Below are 17,687 nucleotides of genomic sequence, written 5' to 3'. Positions count from 1 at the left end.
GCGCTCACTTTGGTTTTTACCTCCAAACAAACAACCGAAGCTAAACTACAAACTAGGTTGTAATCCATTTTTCTTTAAAGGTTCGATCGTTAAATGAAGCGCGGATGCCCTCTGAATTATTTTTTTTGTAATTTGAAATTATTATTTTTTATAGTTTTATTTTTCGTGAGTGGATGGAGTTTGCTCTGTTGTCATGGAGACGGCTTAGCTGTAAATATGGGGCCGGAGCATGTGACAACAGATTGTCTGTGGTGTAGCGTGTGAAACCTCCAGAAGAAGCTCGAGAGTGGAAGTTACGTTCAGCTTCGAGGTGTTTCTGTTGGAATCAGATTTTAAAAAACGAAGCAGCCTGATGTTAGAACGAGTGACGGAGAGAAATCCACTGGGGAAAAGCAAAGAGAGAGAGAGAGAGAGAGAGAGAAACCGAGGGGTTAAAACTCTGAGAGACAGAAACGGAGGAGAAAAGGAAAAGAAAAGCGTCTGAGCCGGGCAGAAGAAATGTGTGTTTGGTATCTTGTTTCTTACACACAGCGCATTCACAACCTACGCTTCCTCATGTGACACTACTAAACATGTAGCTAGGCAACAGCGGGCTAAGTCTGTCCGCTGGATTTGGGCGCAAGGCTCGCCTGTAAATAATTCAGCCTGACCAGTCACACACACACACACACACACACACACTCACAGTAACAGCCCCCTCTACCTCAGCCCCTGCTCACCGTCCCGTCTTCTGGGTGTGGTTTGTCTGAGGGGCCACAGTGGGACAGGGGGGGGTGTTGTGGGTGAGGCGGGATATTTTTAAGCTCTGGCCGGCCCCCGCGGCCCCCTTCCATTGATGGAACGGCAGTAGCCCGGCGACGGGGTTTGTGGGTAATGCCACCCTTGGCCTGTGGCTGCCCGAAACCATTCCCCTGCTCTCCCACACTGCAGCCAGACAGACTGTCCACGCCGCCACCGCTGCTGCAAAGCTGACAGTGTGCAGGGCACCGCCGCCGACCGCAGCGCCGGACAACACCACATATATACAGCTGTGTAGTACGCAACACACACACACACACACACACACACACACTGTAACTGTAGCTCCACTTTCTAAGTGAGAGCGGATTGAAGTTGTCACAGTCGTGTGAACAGTTAAAACTGAGAAATGATGAAAACCAAAACATCAGAAATCAGTGAGAGGTTCTCGTTTATTAAAATCATCTAAAATATAAAAACCGTTTCATTGCTTTGCTGCTGCTGCAGATATTTAAAGAACCTGAAGAAGAAACGTTCAGGACTTTTCATAATCCTTGACTTTAGATATTTACGACCATCGTCAGGTCAGAAGTTCAACTTGACCTGAAGTAAGGCGGACGGTCCATTCATCCTCGGCTGCTCCGCTAATATAAGGTGGTGAAGATAGAATGTGAAACATCTGCATGTGGGCAGATGTTTCCGTCAACAGCAGCTCTGACTCCGTTAGACGTCGTTTAAACTCAAACATCTAAAAACCGGTGGAACGCTGATTGAAATCTGGACGCGATCAGACAACGGTTCAACCAGATCCTGGGTCTGATCGCTTTCTGCCAACAAGCTGGTATTTGACAGTTTGCTGTCCTCTGCGCCTCAGACACATCGTTCAGTTCCAAATAAGGACTGAGGTTCAGGGCCCGGCCCCAGAGTCCCGGAGCCTCCGGTCCCAGTGCACTGCAGCACATTACAGCACATTAGCGCTCGCTGCAGAGCGCTGTATCACTGCTGCTACGGTGTTTGGTCGGCATCCATTTTGAAGTGTTTGTGAGCCGGGGTGAGGGGGTGGGGGTTGGGGGGGGGGGGGTTGCATCCTAAAATAACCCCCGACAGAGAAATGACAGGACAGGTGGGGCAAGGTTACCGCTGGCCTTGGAATAACAGAGTGCTGCCATAAACCAACAGATTAGCTAACCCTGCGCTGGCCTCCCCTTCGAGACGACTAACCCTCGTTCCACAAACCCGCCGCTCATTCCAAGTCTGACCTCGAGCTCACGACACAGGAAGAGGGCAGGGAGAAGACGCACAACACACGACACCAGAAGAAATGGAACGGCCACAAAAACAGCTTTTCTTTTACCCTCGAGTCCTGAATGAACGTCCTCTTTTCTAAAACGGGTCGAACGAGTCAGCGTTTGATCATCAAATGTAAAATCTGAAACTTCGCTCCGTGACTCTTTTAAATCCAAAATCTATTCTCTGGAACATTGATCAGGAAATAAACAAGATTGAGAAATTAAACGATAAAATAATTCACCACCAATAAGATCATTTCAGTTTCCATGAGAATGATTTGCTTGTTTCTCGTGACCTAATTATTTAGAAACTGATTTCAACTTGTTGTTCTTAAATTCTAAGGAATCCATTGAGGACAGGAATAGATGATGGATTCATAAACGTACTGAAAGGAACACAACAGGACACACACACACACACACACACACACACACACACACGCAGGAATGTGTGCTGGCACCGTGCGCACTAAAATTAGCAGCTTCAGCGATCGTTCACCTTGATGAAGACATTTAGTCCAACAAATGACTGTTGTGACATTTAGTGAAACTCAGTCAGCTCTCCTGTGTTTTCTGCTCATCGTGTCTGAAATTCTTTTCCGTTGAACCGACGTGGTTTAAAAGTGTTTCCTGTTTTTTCCGGCGCCTGCACCGTCCGTCATGTTTACCAGGGGCACGTCAAACGCTCTCCTCTGTGTTTTCACACGTTGTGAAGTTATCGAGTGGATCTGTGTTCCATGACGTTCCCTCAGGCTGCAGCTGTAAATGAGAACACATTGTCTGTGTGCTTGGGAAATATGAGGTTTATTATTTTACAGAACAATCTGCTCATCCACTGACGCCACCCTCTGAACTCTGGGTTTGATCATCGGTGCTGGTACAAGCCTCCGAACCCTGAGGTGTTGACTCTCTCCTCTCAAATAACCCCCCCCCCCCCCCCTCTCCTCTCTGTGTCGCAGGTGTAACTACGGCTGGCAGGGTCCGTTCTGTGACGAGTGTCTGCCGTACCCCGGCTGTGTCCACGGGACCTGCACCGAGCCCTGGCAGTGCACCTGTGAGAAGAACTGGGGAGGTCTGCTCTGTGACAAAGGTCGGACACTCTATGTGAATAATCTCATCTCGTGTTGTCGTGAATTTGTATTTGTTTGAGGATGTAACATAAATCACGACGTAGTTGTTCTGCCTTGATACTGGTTCGGTTCAGAGTCACACTGGAAGCCTCAGAAAGCGATGGAGACTTAATCGTCACTATCTTTTTTTTTATAACTCATTTGCTTTTCTTGCTGTACGAAAGAATCTGAATCCAGTCGGTGCCTGGAACCAAACCACATTCAAAACTCTGCTCGTTTACAGTACGATTTTAAAAGCACTCGACATAAACCAGGAAACATTTGCCAGTGGGACAGTTCGGTCCACATCAGTCACGCGAGGACACAGAGTGATTGGTCAAGAAGCAGGAAAATTACATTTGCTGTAAATATATTTTTACATTGTGTTTCCATCTAACCCACAATCAGATGTTTTGGAGGGAAAAAAAAAATTCCTGTAACAACAAGTCATTGTGAGGAGCTGTTACAGACGTCAAACAGCACAGAGCTGCAGAATCACGAGGGAGGAAAGCTTCTATCCGATGTTTTCATTCATTTATGCATCATGTGTTGCACAACGTGTGTTTCTGTGCAGATCTGAACTACTGCGGCACCAACCGGCCCTGCAAGAACGGAGGCACGTGCATGAACACAGAGCCAGACGAGTACAACTGCGCCTGTCCAGACGGATACTCTGGCAAGAACTGCGAGATCGGTGAGCGTGAGCGTTCAAAGTCCCAGGTTTCGGTGCCGCGGCGCGTTTTGAATCCTGAAGACGAGCGGATGAGTTTTAAAGATCTCTCTTGACTTTTCTCTGCAGCGGAACACGCCTGTGTGTCCAACCCCTGCGCCAACGGAGGGACGTGTCATGAAGTCCCATCAGGCTTTGAGTGCCACTGCCCCGCCGGCTGGTCCGGGCCGACCTGCGCCAAAGGTGAGATGATCCAAAGTTCAAATCAAAGGTGCTGTCGGTCCATTTGTACAGGAACATTCACTGAGTTCAACATTAAACGTCATTACTCATTAACATCTGTCGCACGGTTTAGAGTTGAACCAACGCACTCTCTCACTCTCCGACAATAAGGCAGACACTGGACACAGAGACGTTCGCAGTTGTGTTTCATGTGGTTGTGATGTTGGACGTTGGTCTTTGTTTACGTTTCAGACACGGATGAATGCGTGTCCAGCCCCTGCGCTCAGGGCGGGACCTGCATCGACATGGAGAACGGCTTTAAGTGTCTCTGTCCGCCCCAGTGGACGGGAAAGACCTGCCAGATCGGTACGTCTCCAAATCGAATCACTGAACCGTTAATTAATGTAACGTTATGTGAAGAGAGACGACGGCTCGTCAGATAGACATCATGAAGTCAATTGTGCAGGGACACATTTTATAACTGTAAATGATAAAACAGTTGCATGTTGGATGAAGCGTTGCTGTGATGGAGTGTTTTTGCACCTTCTCTTTTTGCCGTGAGTCCAAAGTCATGGCAGAGTTGCAGAGTGTTTTCTGACTTGTGGGTTTATCCGGTCACTAATTCTAAATCAGTGTGTTTTTGTGTGTGTGGTGTTTATGTGTACGCATGCACGACGGACATTCTCACTGTGTTTCATCTACAACTCGAGCCAGGTGACTTGAGTAAGGCTAAAAATAACCCCCCGCCTGGCAACTGCTAGCCTTGGGACCAAATATACTCTGCCGGGGGGTTATCTTTGGCTCCAGACTGGGCGTGACAGAGGTTGGGGGGGGGGGGGGGTATGTACACTACGGTGAGGCGGCACCCCGGCATAGCCGAGCCCTCACCCTCTTTGACTTCAGCCAGGAAACATTTTATAACCTGTAAACATGTGCGTGCAGCGACCGAAACGCAGCGGCTTGTGTTACTGATTCTGTTATTCTCAGAGAGCCTCCCCCTCCAGGGAGAGGGGTGGTACCTGGGAGCGAGCGGGACGAGGAAGAGGAGGAGGAGGAGGAGGAGGAGGGGGGGGTGGCGATTGGCAGGGAGGTTTGGTTTTTGGGAAAGGGCTCAGGGTGTTTAATTTCAGCCGGCCAACAGGTGCCGCTTACCTCCTGGGAGTAGTATCAATGCACTGTGTCGGTTTATAGTGAGCAAGGCAGCGAGGCGGGCGCTGCCTCTGAAACTGACCACTTGGAATGCCGCAGGTCGGCCTTCGGGGAATGCAATAGAGAGACATTAACCCTGAGGGAGGAGGGAGGAGAGGGGGGGTGGGGGGTGGGAGGGGATAGAGCAAGGGTGGAGATTGAAGCTGTGGAAGAAATAAAACCCTCAGACATGATCCTGAACTGTAATTTCACAAGTCGTTTGCCCATAAAAGTCGTTAAAGTCGCCCGGCGTTGAATCCAGTCACATTCGCAGACACACGATGATGAACGTGCACATTAGTGACATTATGTTCTGTAACACAACTTTCATTCACTTTTGATTCCTGTTGCACAAAGAAATTAAACGAGTTTAACAACTCGTGAAAACTTTAAGTTAGAATGAGGAGAAGATAAAGTTAGAAACCAAAGTTTGCAGCAAATGAAGTCGGTCTTCTCCCACGGAAAAAAAACAATCACACCTACGTACAGATTGTAAGAGGTTTTTTAAGAAGAGCTGGTTCATCCCGACTCTCGGTATCTGACTCACACTGGCAGAACCAACGCACCGAAATTGCTCGTGTAAGCCCTGAAGCCGTTTCTGTGAGAGGTGGATGAAGCAACGTTTTGGATTCGGTGTGTGAAAGTAGCTTTAGTCGCCAACGGTAGCTCCTCCTCCTGCGATGCGACGTGACGCTTGGTGACGGGGCCTCTGAAACGCTCTCATTCATTCTCTCTGTGTCTCTCGTCTCCATTTTGCAGACGTTTATGAGTGTGCGGGGATCAAGCCTTGTCTCAATGCTTACTCTTGCAAAAACTTGATTGGTGGATATCACTGTGCCTGCTTTCCTGGATGGGTGGGCAAGAACTGTGACATCAGTTAGTATCAATCAACTCAATCATTGGACTTCTGAACCTCTTTCCTGTCTGTAGCAACGTCAGAGCCGACGCCCCTTCCTCTCTGTTGGCCAGCTTCAGTTCCACTAGCTTCTGTAGCTCACTGTATTTCCTTTTAGTAGTAGTAGTGGTAGTAGTGGTTGTAGTAGAAGTATCTTCTGAAGTTGTACAAGTGCACAACTGGACTTGCTTGTATTTGTTGCCTACCTACACTTGTACACGATGATACCATGACGTAGTAGTATAACTATATAAATACAAACCATTTTAGTAGTATAGTATAGTAGACCTTTTCATTTATCAAATATTACTTCTCACCTATCTTCAATTTATTGATCCAACCACGGACGCATGTTTGACCAGCGCCCCCATGAGGCTGATGGTCGCGCCTGGTGCTAATTTTAATCGTAATCATAAACTTCTTAAATAGTGATGCTAGTGGAAGAAAAGCTAAGCTAGTCAAGACGCTAAGCTTCAGATCTCTTCCTCCTCCTGTGTTTTACCTCTTCAATGGCTGTTTGTACATTTCTCCCCTTCACTGACTCCTCTGGTCTCCAGGATTCAAACCTTCTTTGCTCGTTAGCTTGTGCTTCGTTAGTATTTCCCTGTTCGGTTTCATCGCACGTTTTTCGCAGCTCGTGTGCATCTGAATCTGCTTCTCGAGTTTCTTCCTCTGGGCATGAATCTCTTTGCTTTGGTTTATTCAACCACGTTCTCGTAGCGGCTGCATGTTTATCAGCACCAGTTTATTTTACACCTCCCAGTTTGTGATTGTAATCAGTGACTGGTTCCTCCTCAGATGTGTACAGCTGCCACGGACAGTGTCAGAACGGAGGGACGTGCAAGGTGAGAGTCTGAGATGATCAAATCTGAAAACAGTTTTTATTTCCTGTTCTTATTCGTGAATTTTCTGATTTGTCTGAGTTCAAAAATATTCACCTACATCAACCAATCAGATTTATGAACCCACGTTTCAAATTCTATTGGATAAATTCAGCCATTGAAGAGTGAATTCCCAGAATTCCATTTTGTCAAAGTCGTTGCTGTTGCTGCTCGAATTTCTCTCCAGCTTCATAGAGAGGTTTTTAACACTAAACAAACTGTTCAGTCAAACAGAAGGTTCTGTCCAGTCAGTCCAGAGTCCAAGTACTGATGGATGATCAACCTGTTATCAGAACTCTGCATGATGCATTAGAAGCCTACAGCTGTCGGCAGATAGTAACGAGAATCATTTGCGGTCGATAACTGAACTTTCTCGACTGATTGAAATCACTTTGTCTCACTTCAGAGAAGCTCTGACACTTTGAATCAGACTTGTTGCTAAATGCTTGTCTCTGTTCCAGGACGTTGCCAGAGGCTACCAGTGTCTTTGCCAGCCAGGATTCATTGGCCGACACTGTGAGGTTCAGAGGAACCGCTGCGCCAGCGGCCCGTGTAGAAACGGGGGCCGCTGCCACGCCCTGCTGGACGGATTCATGTGCGAATGCCTTCAAGGCTTCGCTGGCACGACCTGTGAGGTGGGGGTCGGATCCAGCGAGCGGAGTGCGCTGTGAGGAGCGTGTTTCACTTTTGTTGAATTTTTCTATTTTTCCATCTGAAGGTGCAGAACGAGCCGTGCAGCCCGAACCCATGTCACAACAAGGCCCAGTGCCACAGTCTGACGGGAGACTTCTACTGCAGCTGCCCCGACGACTACGAGGGCAAAACCTGCTCCGAGCTCAAGGACCACTGCAAGACGAACCAGTGTCAAGGTACCAGAGCTCCTGGACGGTCCTGTGATGTAGAATCAAGATACCTGGAGACGTCCCTGCTGATCCCTTCTCTTTCTGAATCTCCCTTAAAGTGATTGACAGCTGCACAGTCGCTGTGGCAACCAACGACACTCAAAAGCGGGTGTGGCACATCTCGTCCAATGTGTGCGGACCCCACGGTCGCTGCATCAGTCTGCCGGCCGGGAACTTCAGCTGCTCCTGTGAGCCCGGATTCACTGGCACCTACTGCCACGAGAGTGAGTCATTATTAGCTCGACACGCACTCGCAGCCACAAAGTCACACACACAGACTATATTTATCATCAGTTACCATCACTGGGAATCACTCTTACAGTAATCCAGACACACTCAGCATCACTGTCTCAGTTTAGTTCACAGCGGGTGGGGAAAAAAAACACAAGAGGAGAAAATGAGAGAGAACATTTGTTCACTTTGTTGTTTTCTGTTTTCAACTCGAACAAACGAACTCACTTTTAAAATAGTGTTGGACGTGTTGCCTCTGAAATGAAAAGGAAAGTAAAATGCATTTAAATCTCAACTTGTGTCTGCAGATATTAATGACTGTGCGTCGTCCCCCTGTAAAAATGGAGGAACCTGCATCGACGGGATCAACTCCTTCCAGTGTTTCTGCCCCAACGGCTGGGAGGGCAGACTGTGTGATGTTGGTGAGTGTGTGTGTGAGTGTGTGTTGGAGGAGGGGGTCAGTGTGAACAACAGCAAGATTCAGGGAAGTTTCTGTGGCTGAGGGGGTAGAGCGGTCGTCCTCTCACCAGCGGGACTTTCTCTCACTTGAATATAAAAACAGAGAATTTACCAATTTGAGTTTGGAAGACAAACAAATGAAAGAAGAAATAATGTGACTTCACCAGCTGATGGATAATAAAACTGTTTTGGAACTGAAACTTTTCTACATTGATCATAAGAAGACACTGTCACTTATGTTGTAGTAGAATAATTATATTCATATATTTAAAGCAGAAATAACAGTAAACAACTGGAAAAACTGATTTTAAAAATTTAGAACAATGTGAGATACGTTCCTGCTTCCAGAACACGGAGGAACATATTTCTCTGTTATCAGGTGGTACAATCAATATATAATCAATATACAATCAATATATAATCAATAACCTGATCACCGGACCGACTCGTTGTCTGATCGTTCCAGATGTGAATGAGTGCAACAGGAACCCCTGTCAGAACGGAGGCCACTGCGTCGACCTGCTCAACGACTTCTACTGCAACTGCGTAGACAACTGGAAAGGAAAGACTTGCCACTCGCGTAAGTCAACACGTGTGTTTCCGGCCAAGCAAAGACGTCTGTGTGTTCTGTATGTTTGCCCTGATGTATGTTGACACGTTAAATGCTTAAATCAGAATGCACGTATGTCTGCACGACCCTCCGGTCGGTCCCACGTCTTTAAAAGTGAACAGGAAGAGAAACAGACCCTCGGGGCATCAAGTGTTTGAATAGACGAATGCTGTAAAAGATTATTTTCACTGGCATCAATGAGCAAATGCATCAAAGGAAACTTAAAATGAGACAAAGCCGATGAAGCTCTCATGAGTGGCGTCTTTGTCTTCACGTTCCGTCGTCCTCAACATGTCAGGTCTTATATTTTTTCTAGCTCCGTCAGCCTCTTAATCTTCCGTCTGGAGCACAATGCCCTCTGAGGCTGTGCGGGCTTGTTCTCTGAACTCTGCTGAAGTGATCGCTGCTTTGCGCTGGCACCCGGTCAAATGTTTGAAATGTGTCTCCCATGCTGCCTCGGTCCAGGTGAGAGCCAGTGCGACTCCACCACCTGCAGCAACGGAGGGACGTGCTACGACCACGGGGACTCCTTCCTGTGCAGCTGCCCCTCGGGCTGGGGGGGCAGCACCTGCAACACAGGTCGGACACCCTTAACGACACCATGGTTCAAGATAACGATGATGATGTGATGTGACCCTGAACATCCCCATGAAACAGACTTATTTTTGTTTTCGTAGCCAAGAACAGCACGTGTGACTCGGGCCCCTGCGAGAATGGAGGGACGTGTGTCGGCGGAGGAGACGTCTTCACGTGCATTTGCAAGGACGGCTGGAAAGGACCCACCTGTGCTCAGAGTACGTCAGAGCCTGTTCCGTGTGCACATCACAGCTGAGTGATCGACCTGTGATCTGTTGTTGTGTCTGACACTGACCAGTCAAACTTCTCTCTCTTGCAGATGTCGACGACTGCAATCCACATCCCTGGTAAGAGTCATTGCTATGATTCCACTGAAACCACGAGGGTGAATGATGTTGACGGTTGTGCAGACGACTGTTGCTCTAGTTTTTCTGACAATAGAGCGGTAGAGCAGCTACAGGTTTTCTCAGCGACTCTTGAGACTTTTCATTTTGCAGATCTGCACATTTCTGCTCTGGATTGTGGACGTTTGTGTGTTTGTACTTGAATTTGTCTGTTTGTTGTCGAACTCTGAGTCTGTTTGTGTTTTTGAGTGTTTTTTTTTTAATTGTGTGTTTATGAATTATCCATCGGACGAAACGACACATTTAACAACTCAACTTTTAGAAAACTTATTGTTAATTATTTTATTAATAAAAGAAATTTTAAAAAGTACAAATGGTTAGAAATGAGTTTGGGTGATAGAGATAGAGAGGCAGCCCTGGACAAAAGCCTCCCCCCGCCTCCCCCATTCTGTCCTCCTCACCCTCCTCTACAATGACTGACAGGTGGATTAGTGGTGGTTTTGGTTTTGGGAGGAGGAGGGGGAGGTGGTGGAGGCGGGAGGAGGGGGGGGTGAGAAGAGACGCCCCACTCGCCCATTCACCGCCCTCGACCTGGGGGGAGCTGTAAAGAGTGGAGGTGTGGGGGGGGGGGGGAGGGGAGGGGGTCGCTCAGTATGTGGTCAGGAGGGATTTACATATAAAGTCTGGACATTGATCTGGGATCAGCTTCAGTCGGCCGCCACTCACACAGAGTCTCTGCAGGAGAAAAGTCCCACAGAGAGTTTGTCTGTCACTCAACCCAGATCTGCTAAAGATCCATAATGCATTGCAGACACGTAAGGTCCGCACGTATATAACGCAGATGTCCTGTAGATGTAAAGTCTCTGTAATGAAAACCACAAAACAAGTTAGATTCAAGTTCCGTGTCACGTTACAAACACGTACATGTTCAACGTCCTGGAGAAATGAAATAACGCTCATCGTTGATTTTCTGCACAAACACGTCCTCCATGCTTTTCTCCCTGTGTTTTCTCCGCAGCTACAACGGCGGCATCTGCGTCGACGGCGTGAACTGGTTTCGCTGCGAATGCGCCCCAGGATTCGCCGGACCGGACTGCCGCATAAGTGAGTCCCCCCCCTGGGAACTGGGTGGGGGGAGGGAGGGTGGGGTCAGATGGGCCGGAGGGGTCAGAGGTGAAAGGCCGCGATGGGGGAGCGTGAGCCGATTGTTTCAGGGCGACAGATTAGGAAGCCTTTAAGGAAGACGGTCTTAACCTCTCGCCTCTGCACTGAGCCGGGGTCAGAGCGGAGCTCCGTCAGACGGGTCGGTGCGCTCTCCCGCGGCCTTCGTGAGAGAAAGCTCTCCAGAAAAAACCCTTTCACAACCAGAGCGTCCATCTGAAGGGATTCTCTGGATTGCGTCACTCACTGGAGATTTTTAAATAACACTCAAATCGCTCAAAGATCAGTTTCTTCTCCTGCACTGAAGCTTTTCCAGATGCTTCCTATTCAGACATGCTCAAGATTTTAGACTCGACGCACAGGAAGGTGTCCATCGTCCAAATCATCTAAACTGTCCTTCAGAGTTAAAACAGTTCTCTGCTGCAGGTGTTTCAATGAACGTCCCTCCGCTTTGTCTTTCTCAGACATAGATGAGTGTCAGTCATCTCCCTGTGCCGAAGGTTCAACCTGCATGGATGAAATCAACGGTTTCCGCTGCGTCTGTCCTCCAGGACACGCTGGACCTCGCTGTCAAGAGTGTGAGCCGCTTCACTCAGTTCAATATTAAAGCTCCTCAGACATCAGGCTTCACCTCAGGGGATGGTTTTCAGGATCTCCAGCTGTGCACGTGTTCTCACCCTCTCCTTCATTCCTTCCAGTCATCGGACTCGGGAAGTCGTGTCGTCACGCCGGGCTGCAGTTTCCTCACGGCAGCCGGTGGGAGGAGGAGTGCAACGCCTGCCAGTGTGTCAACGGATACGTTCGCTGTTCTAAGGTCAGTGAAGCTCCAGAACTAAAACGAGCCCCGTCCAGAAAAGTGTTTTAGCTGCGATTCAGAAATAATTCAGGAAGTAGATTGTCTGCTCTTTGTATTCACCGCCTTGCAGTCAAGTCACGTGACTCATGACAAGCGATGCGTTTTAAGACTTCAATTTACGAAGGTGGACGTGGCCTCACGTCATGTGATGACCTGGGACCTGTCGTCTGGTCTGTGCTCAGCAACACGATGATCCGATGTAAAGAAAGTCAAAGCAGTAAATCTTTGAATCCTCCAGGTGAGGTGCGGCCGCCGGCCCTGCGTCCTCCCGAAGGCTCTCCCCCCCGCGGACACGCACCCTCCGTCCTCCTGCCCCGGAGGTCACGAGTGCGTGGAGCACCAGTTCCTCACGTGCTTCTCGCCGCCGTGCCACCAGTGGGGCGTGTGTTCGACGCCGGACCCCCCCACGCCCCTGCACACCCAGTGTGAGCCCAACAGCGGTTACCTTGACAACAGCTGTGCTCGCATCACGCTCATCTTCAAGAAGGACAAAGTGCCGCAGGTGAGAGAGCAGAACTTCTCTGTTTCGATATGTTCAAATGGCCTTTTTTTTCAATTTTATACGCAACGAAATAAACCATAAAAATTAAGCGAGCATTGAGAACAGGATCGTCCTCGCCGCTGCCACTTGCCCTGAACTGCTCCGGTTAAGTTGCTCTGTGGTTTTTTTTTTTTTTCTTCTCCTCGGGCAATAAAGCGAACATTTCAAAGCAGAGTGAAACGGCTCCAGCAATAAAAAATGATGCTTTAAACGTCAAATTTAATGAGCTCATTCTCAGAATAGTTAGTTGTGTGGTTTTAGTATTTGATATCAAAGGCCGACTTCATTCGGAGGGTTGAGTGTTATTGCAGACATTTTATCAGCCTGATTTTCCTGCAGCGATCAGCTCCGCGTGTTCTCGGTGTGAGAGAAGTTTGAAAACCACCAGCAAACCCTGTTTGACCCGTCAGCCAGTCTTCTCCGTCCTTGTTGATGTTTCATGTCATAACAGAACATTTGCAGTCATTTTCCTCCCACCCTGCATTGTTAACTCTTGATAATTGCTCGAATTATCGAATGTTAACAACGCAGGGTGGGAGGAAAGTGATTTCAGATGTCCCGCTGCCTGAAAACACACAACATCACGAGGTCCTGTACACAAACCAGAGTCACTGCTTCTTTTTCCTCCGCTCACAGTTTGTGATGTCACTCGTAGCTTCTCCAGTACGACAGAGAGGTTTTCAGGTTTTCTTCTTCCTCTGTGACCGTAAAAAACAAAAGTAGTAACTTCAAGTCTCTTTGTCGCAGAACGATGAGAATAAAAAGAAGTTGCACCTGAAGCTTCTCCGTTTGGTTTATATGATATAAAGTATCCAGATTACAGAAGGCAGCGATTAAAACCTCAGATTTAAAAGTTAAAATTTAGATAAATTCAGGAAACGTTATGGTAAATAAATTACTGAGTCGACCTGACGTTATCGAGCGGATCGTTCCGGAGCCTCGGGGCCCTGATGGCAAACTGTGGCCGGGTCTCTGGGGCCGATACCGAAACTGTCGTCATAGGAGCAGCTCGGAAAAGGGGCGAGGCATTCTGATTGGCTGATTAGAATTAGAATGTGTAGATACTAATGTGTGTGTGTGTGTGTGTGTGTGTGTGTGTGTGTGTGTGTGTGTGTGTGTGTGTGTGTGTGTGTCTGCAGGGCACCACTGTAGAGAACATCTGCTCCGAGCTCAGGTACCTCCCCGTCACTCAGACGTTGGCTGAGGAGCGAGCGCTGCTCATCCTCTGTGACCTGTCCTACTCCAACAGCGACGCCGTGGAGGTTGCCATGGTAATTACACCACACACACACACACACAAACACACACACACACACACACACACACAGTGCTGTCTTTCGGGTGGTCTCACGTTTGGGGACGGATCCACTTTGTCAAAGTTCAGTTTGAACTTTTTAATCTCACCTCCTAATTTCTCTTTCTTTCCTCTTTTATTCAAAAAAAGAAGAAACAAAAAGTAGAAGAGAAAGAAGAGCGAGAGGCGTGTGAAGCTTTTAACAACATCTGGATGAGATTTAGTGTTTCACCTTGCTGATCTGCCTCCTCTCTCCCTCCTCTTCTCTCTCCTTCTTTTCCTCCTCCTCCTGTTTCTTCTTCTTCCTTCTCACTGTCTCTTCCCTGCTTTCATTCCTCTCTCTTCTGTTTTTCTTTCTCCCTCACTCTTTTCTTTGTTGCCGTCTCTCCTACGACTCTCCCTCACCTCTCGCCCTCTTCCCTCCTTCTCTCGCTCTCGGCCACCCAGACTCGGGGGAAATCAGTCACTTCTGGGCTCTAAGCTCTTAATGGAGGGGATTAGATCTCGTCCCTGTGATGTTTGCAGGCTTGTCGTGAGCGGCAGATACAGGAAGAGGAGCGGCGAGCCTGACATCCACCCAATCCCCACAACAAGGCTTTCACAAGAAACCTCACTCCCACTCAGAAACGTCAGTGTTCGTTTCCAAGTGTGGGTGAAATCTTTATAATCTCGGCGAGCTCTGCGGAGTGTCGATTTATTCTCATCCAAAGAATCCTGAGGTGTGTTTGTAAACCATGGAGCTGATCTCAAACAAGTGGTTCAGTGTGTTTGAGGATGAGGGAGGAGGGAGAGTCGTCCCGTCTTTAGCTTGACGTGTTGAGGCTGCGTCTCGTGGGTTGGAAGGAAAACGATGCCGGAGCAGTTTGGAATCGACGTTCAGACGAGCTGTTCAGGACAACGTCGTGTAAACAGACGAGGCTCGATGCAGAGTCAGTTACACACTGGAAATATAAAATCCCAGTGGGGGTCTATATTTTTTTTCCTACTGTCCCGAAATCCCCAAAACACACGAGCCAACAATAAACTGAATCCTTAACTCCCAGAGAATCCTTCTGACGTGTTGTGTAGGTTGTAAGTGATCGGTAGTCACTGATCATTTCTGAAACCTGAGGAAATCTTCTGGCTCACTCTGTGTGACCCTGACATCGATGTCGCCTCAACGCAGACGTCCTGAGAGACTTGAATATGTGTAGAACACGTCAAATGGCAGGAAGTTGATAAAGTTAACGTTAACGTGTTGTTCTGAATCAGAGGAGAAAAGATGATGGGTCACGTGTTCGAGGTTCAGACACACGGAGAACAAGCGTAAAACAGGGCGAAGAAAACACGGCTGCGTCTTAAAGCTTGAAACACGTTAACGTGGCTGCGGCCCGTGTGTGTGTGTGTGTGTGTGTGTGTCTCTCTGTCAGTGCAGCGCTGACGTCACGCAGCCCCGCGTCTGTGGTGCGATCTGTCAGTCATCCTGGGAGGCGGCTGAACGAGCGGCTGATTTCCTCAGGAGGAGAAAAGAGGAGTGTTTGTCTCCAGCCGAGCGGGAGCACAGCTGGGCTCTTCTCCATTGTTTGTCCTAATTGAACCGCACAGCACACAGCTAATCCGACCCCCCCCACCCCCACCCCCCGACCCCCCCACCACCTCGCTGCTCTCACCCTCAGAGCCTTATTAGGCAATTAACTCCACCTTCTGTTGTCTCCGAGGGGGGGGGGGGGGCTCCGCAGCCTGCCAGATGTTAGGATGAGAATCTCCTTTATTCACAACCATGAATGTGTTTTTTCTTCTCTTTGAGTTCTTTCATAGCCCCGAGCACGTGTGTGTGTGTGTGTGTGTGTGTGTGTGTGTGTGTGTGTGTGTGTGTGTGTGTTTCACTCATTTCCTACAAGTCGTCTTTTATTCACATTATTATTCAAAGTTCCCTTCAAGGATTTAACGAGTGTTTCAGTTTCCTGTTAAGTTCCAGGTGACGTGATCGTTCAGGGTCGGACGTTTTTTATTCTTGTTACGATGGTTGTGTCGCTGTTTGTTTCTGGGACAATCGTCCCGATGTTAAACCTCAGGTGTCGTTAAGGAGCTTCACACCTTGTTGGTTCCAAAACCAGAACATCACGTGTGAAAGGTTCCTCGGAATCACGGTCCGGAACCAAAAGACGTGATCTGGGTTAAAGGTTTATGAACAAACAGTTCATGTCCTTCTCTCTCTCTCTTTGTCCCTGCAGTCCTTTGAGCAGGACGGGCGATCCAAGGACAGCGACCGCGGACAGATCCAAAAGGCCGCCAGCTCCATCATCAGTGCTCTGTCCAAACGCCACAACAGCACCGTCATGTTGGCCGTGGTGGAGGTCAAAGTGGAGACGCTGGTGAAATCCCCTCCTGCTGGTGAGTCCCAAGTTTGTGACGAGGACGGAACGTTCTGCAAATGTCACCTGTCTTAGCTTAGCACAAAGAATGAAAGCCGGTGGAAACTGTTAGCGTAGCTCCTCAAAGTCTTTAACATCCCCTCCTGTGACGTTCTCCTGCAGGTTACCTGGTCCCGGTGCTGTGCGTCGTCTTCAGCGTCCTGTGGATCTTCTGCATCGTGGTTTGCGTCTGGTGGACCCGCAAGAGGAAGAAAGAGCGCGAGAGAGCGGCCCGCACCGAGGACAGGACGGTCAACAACAAGCTGGAGCCGGTGCCGAGCAACGCCCTCAGAGACAACCGCGATAAAGACATTCAGTACGAATGCAAGAAACTGATGGGCCCCTCGGACAGGACGTGCGACGGGGCCGAGGGCGATGAGGAGGTGGAGGAGGAGGGGGAGCAGCAGGAGGAGGACGAGGAGAGGGCGCTGGGCCTCGGGGACAAGTGTTTGTCTCAGAAATGCTCCGTAGCGCAGGACAGGGGGATGAAGGGAAAGGGCGGAGTCATCTGCACGACGCTCAGCGGACCAGTGAAGGCGCCACACCGGACGGCGTACAGCCCCAAAGACAACCGGTGTAAAAACCTTAACGCCGCCAAGCTCAGCGAGGACATCAGTGACCATTATGTGTGAGCGCTTGAGCGAAGGAGGGACCTTCCTGAAACCAAGGAAACAAACTGAGACGTCTTCGATGTCTCTGACGTTTCAACTCTTAAAAACACCAAAAGTGAAGATTGCAGATGCTTTAATTTTGAATTTTTGTTCGTCAAACATTATTTAACTTTGTCGTCTGCAGCTCGGAGGCGAATTTTTTTACCAAAAACCGACAACGACAACAGAAAAACAACCAAAACCAAAAAAAAAATAAGAAAAGAAACGGAAAATAAACATCACAGCTTTTGGATTTTCTGGATTTCACTTTAATCGTCTGTTGGAATCGAGACTTTCTCTTCACTGATCCTGATGATTTCTTTTTTTTGACGACTCTCGCGGAGATTTAACTGAACGACATCGGCCGGCAGCTGTTCACGTTGTTTCTACTGTTTGGTGCATTTAGTTCCCGTCTGCCTTAGCCCCGCCCTGCGGGCCTTTTCTACACTGTCTTCACGTCTTTTATAAAAACAAATAATACTTAAAAAGAAAAAAAAAAAAAAGGTTTTATATACGTTTACGTTTTTTTGGAGAATCAGCTGTATGATATTTGGCAAATAGATATTTGTTAAGTTTTTTGTTTACATCCATAAACATCTTTTCCATTTTGTGTTAAAAGGTTCTTACCCTTTCAAAGTAATTGTCACTGCTTCCTGCGCGTCGACGAGATGATTTTTC

At 48.3% G+C, this 17,687-nt stretch overlaps 1 protein-coding gene across 2 annotated transcripts in view; it reads left to right on the top strand.

Annotated features, from left to right (window-relative positions):
* LOC109646653 (protein jagged-2-like) overlaps positions 1 to 17,189 on the top strand; it is a 37,928-nt gene extending 20,739 nt beyond the window's left edge. Inside the window, exons 6-26 of one of the 2 annotated variants that reach the window (XM_069535802.1) lie at positions 2,987 to 3,117; positions 3,711 to 3,830; positions 3,936 to 4,049; positions 4,281 to 4,394; positions 5,976 to 6,092; positions 6,910 to 6,956; positions 7,454 to 7,627; positions 7,711 to 7,861; positions 7,954 to 8,118; positions 8,434 to 8,547; positions 9,051 to 9,164; positions 9,660 to 9,773; positions 9,872 to 9,988; positions 10,090 to 10,117; positions 11,133 to 11,218; positions 11,740 to 11,853; positions 11,974 to 12,089; positions 12,370 to 12,633; positions 13,812 to 13,943; positions 16,180 to 16,339; positions 16,483 to 17,189. In XM_069535802.1, the coding sequence (XP_069391903.1) occupies positions 2,987 to 3,117; positions 3,711 to 3,830; positions 3,936 to 4,049; positions 4,281 to 4,394; positions 5,976 to 6,092; positions 6,910 to 6,956; positions 7,454 to 7,627; positions 7,711 to 7,861; positions 7,954 to 8,118; positions 8,434 to 8,547; positions 9,051 to 9,164; positions 9,660 to 9,773; positions 9,872 to 9,988; positions 10,090 to 10,117; positions 11,133 to 11,218; positions 11,740 to 11,853; positions 11,974 to 12,089; positions 12,370 to 12,633; positions 13,812 to 13,943; positions 16,180 to 16,339; positions 16,483 to 16,991 (3,001 nt within the window). In that variant the 3' untranslated portion in view covers positions 16,992 to 17,189. The remainder of the gene's footprint in view (positions 1 to 2,986; positions 3,118 to 3,710; positions 3,831 to 3,935; positions 4,050 to 4,280; positions 4,395 to 5,975; positions 6,093 to 6,909; positions 6,957 to 7,453; positions 7,628 to 7,710; positions 7,862 to 7,953; positions 8,119 to 8,433; positions 8,548 to 9,050; positions 9,165 to 9,659; positions 9,774 to 9,871; positions 9,989 to 10,089; positions 10,118 to 11,132; positions 11,219 to 11,739; positions 11,854 to 11,973; positions 12,090 to 12,369; positions 12,634 to 13,811; positions 13,944 to 16,179; positions 16,340 to 16,482) is intronic. The other variant, XM_069535803.1, reaches the window with a different exon arrangement.
* The last annotated feature ends 498 nt before the right edge of the window (positions 17,190 to 17,687 follow it).

This window comes from Paralichthys olivaceus, chromosome 12, assembly GCF_024713975.1.
Source record: "Paralichthys olivaceus isolate ysfri-2021 chromosome 12, ASM2471397v2, whole genome shotgun sequence".
Classification (NCBI taxonomy): Eukaryota; Metazoa; Chordata; class Actinopteri; order Pleuronectiformes; family Paralichthyidae; genus Paralichthys; species Paralichthys olivaceus.
The sequence above is the reverse complement of the archived record's forward strand: the minus strand, read 5'-3'. Positions and strand labels throughout refer to the sequence as shown.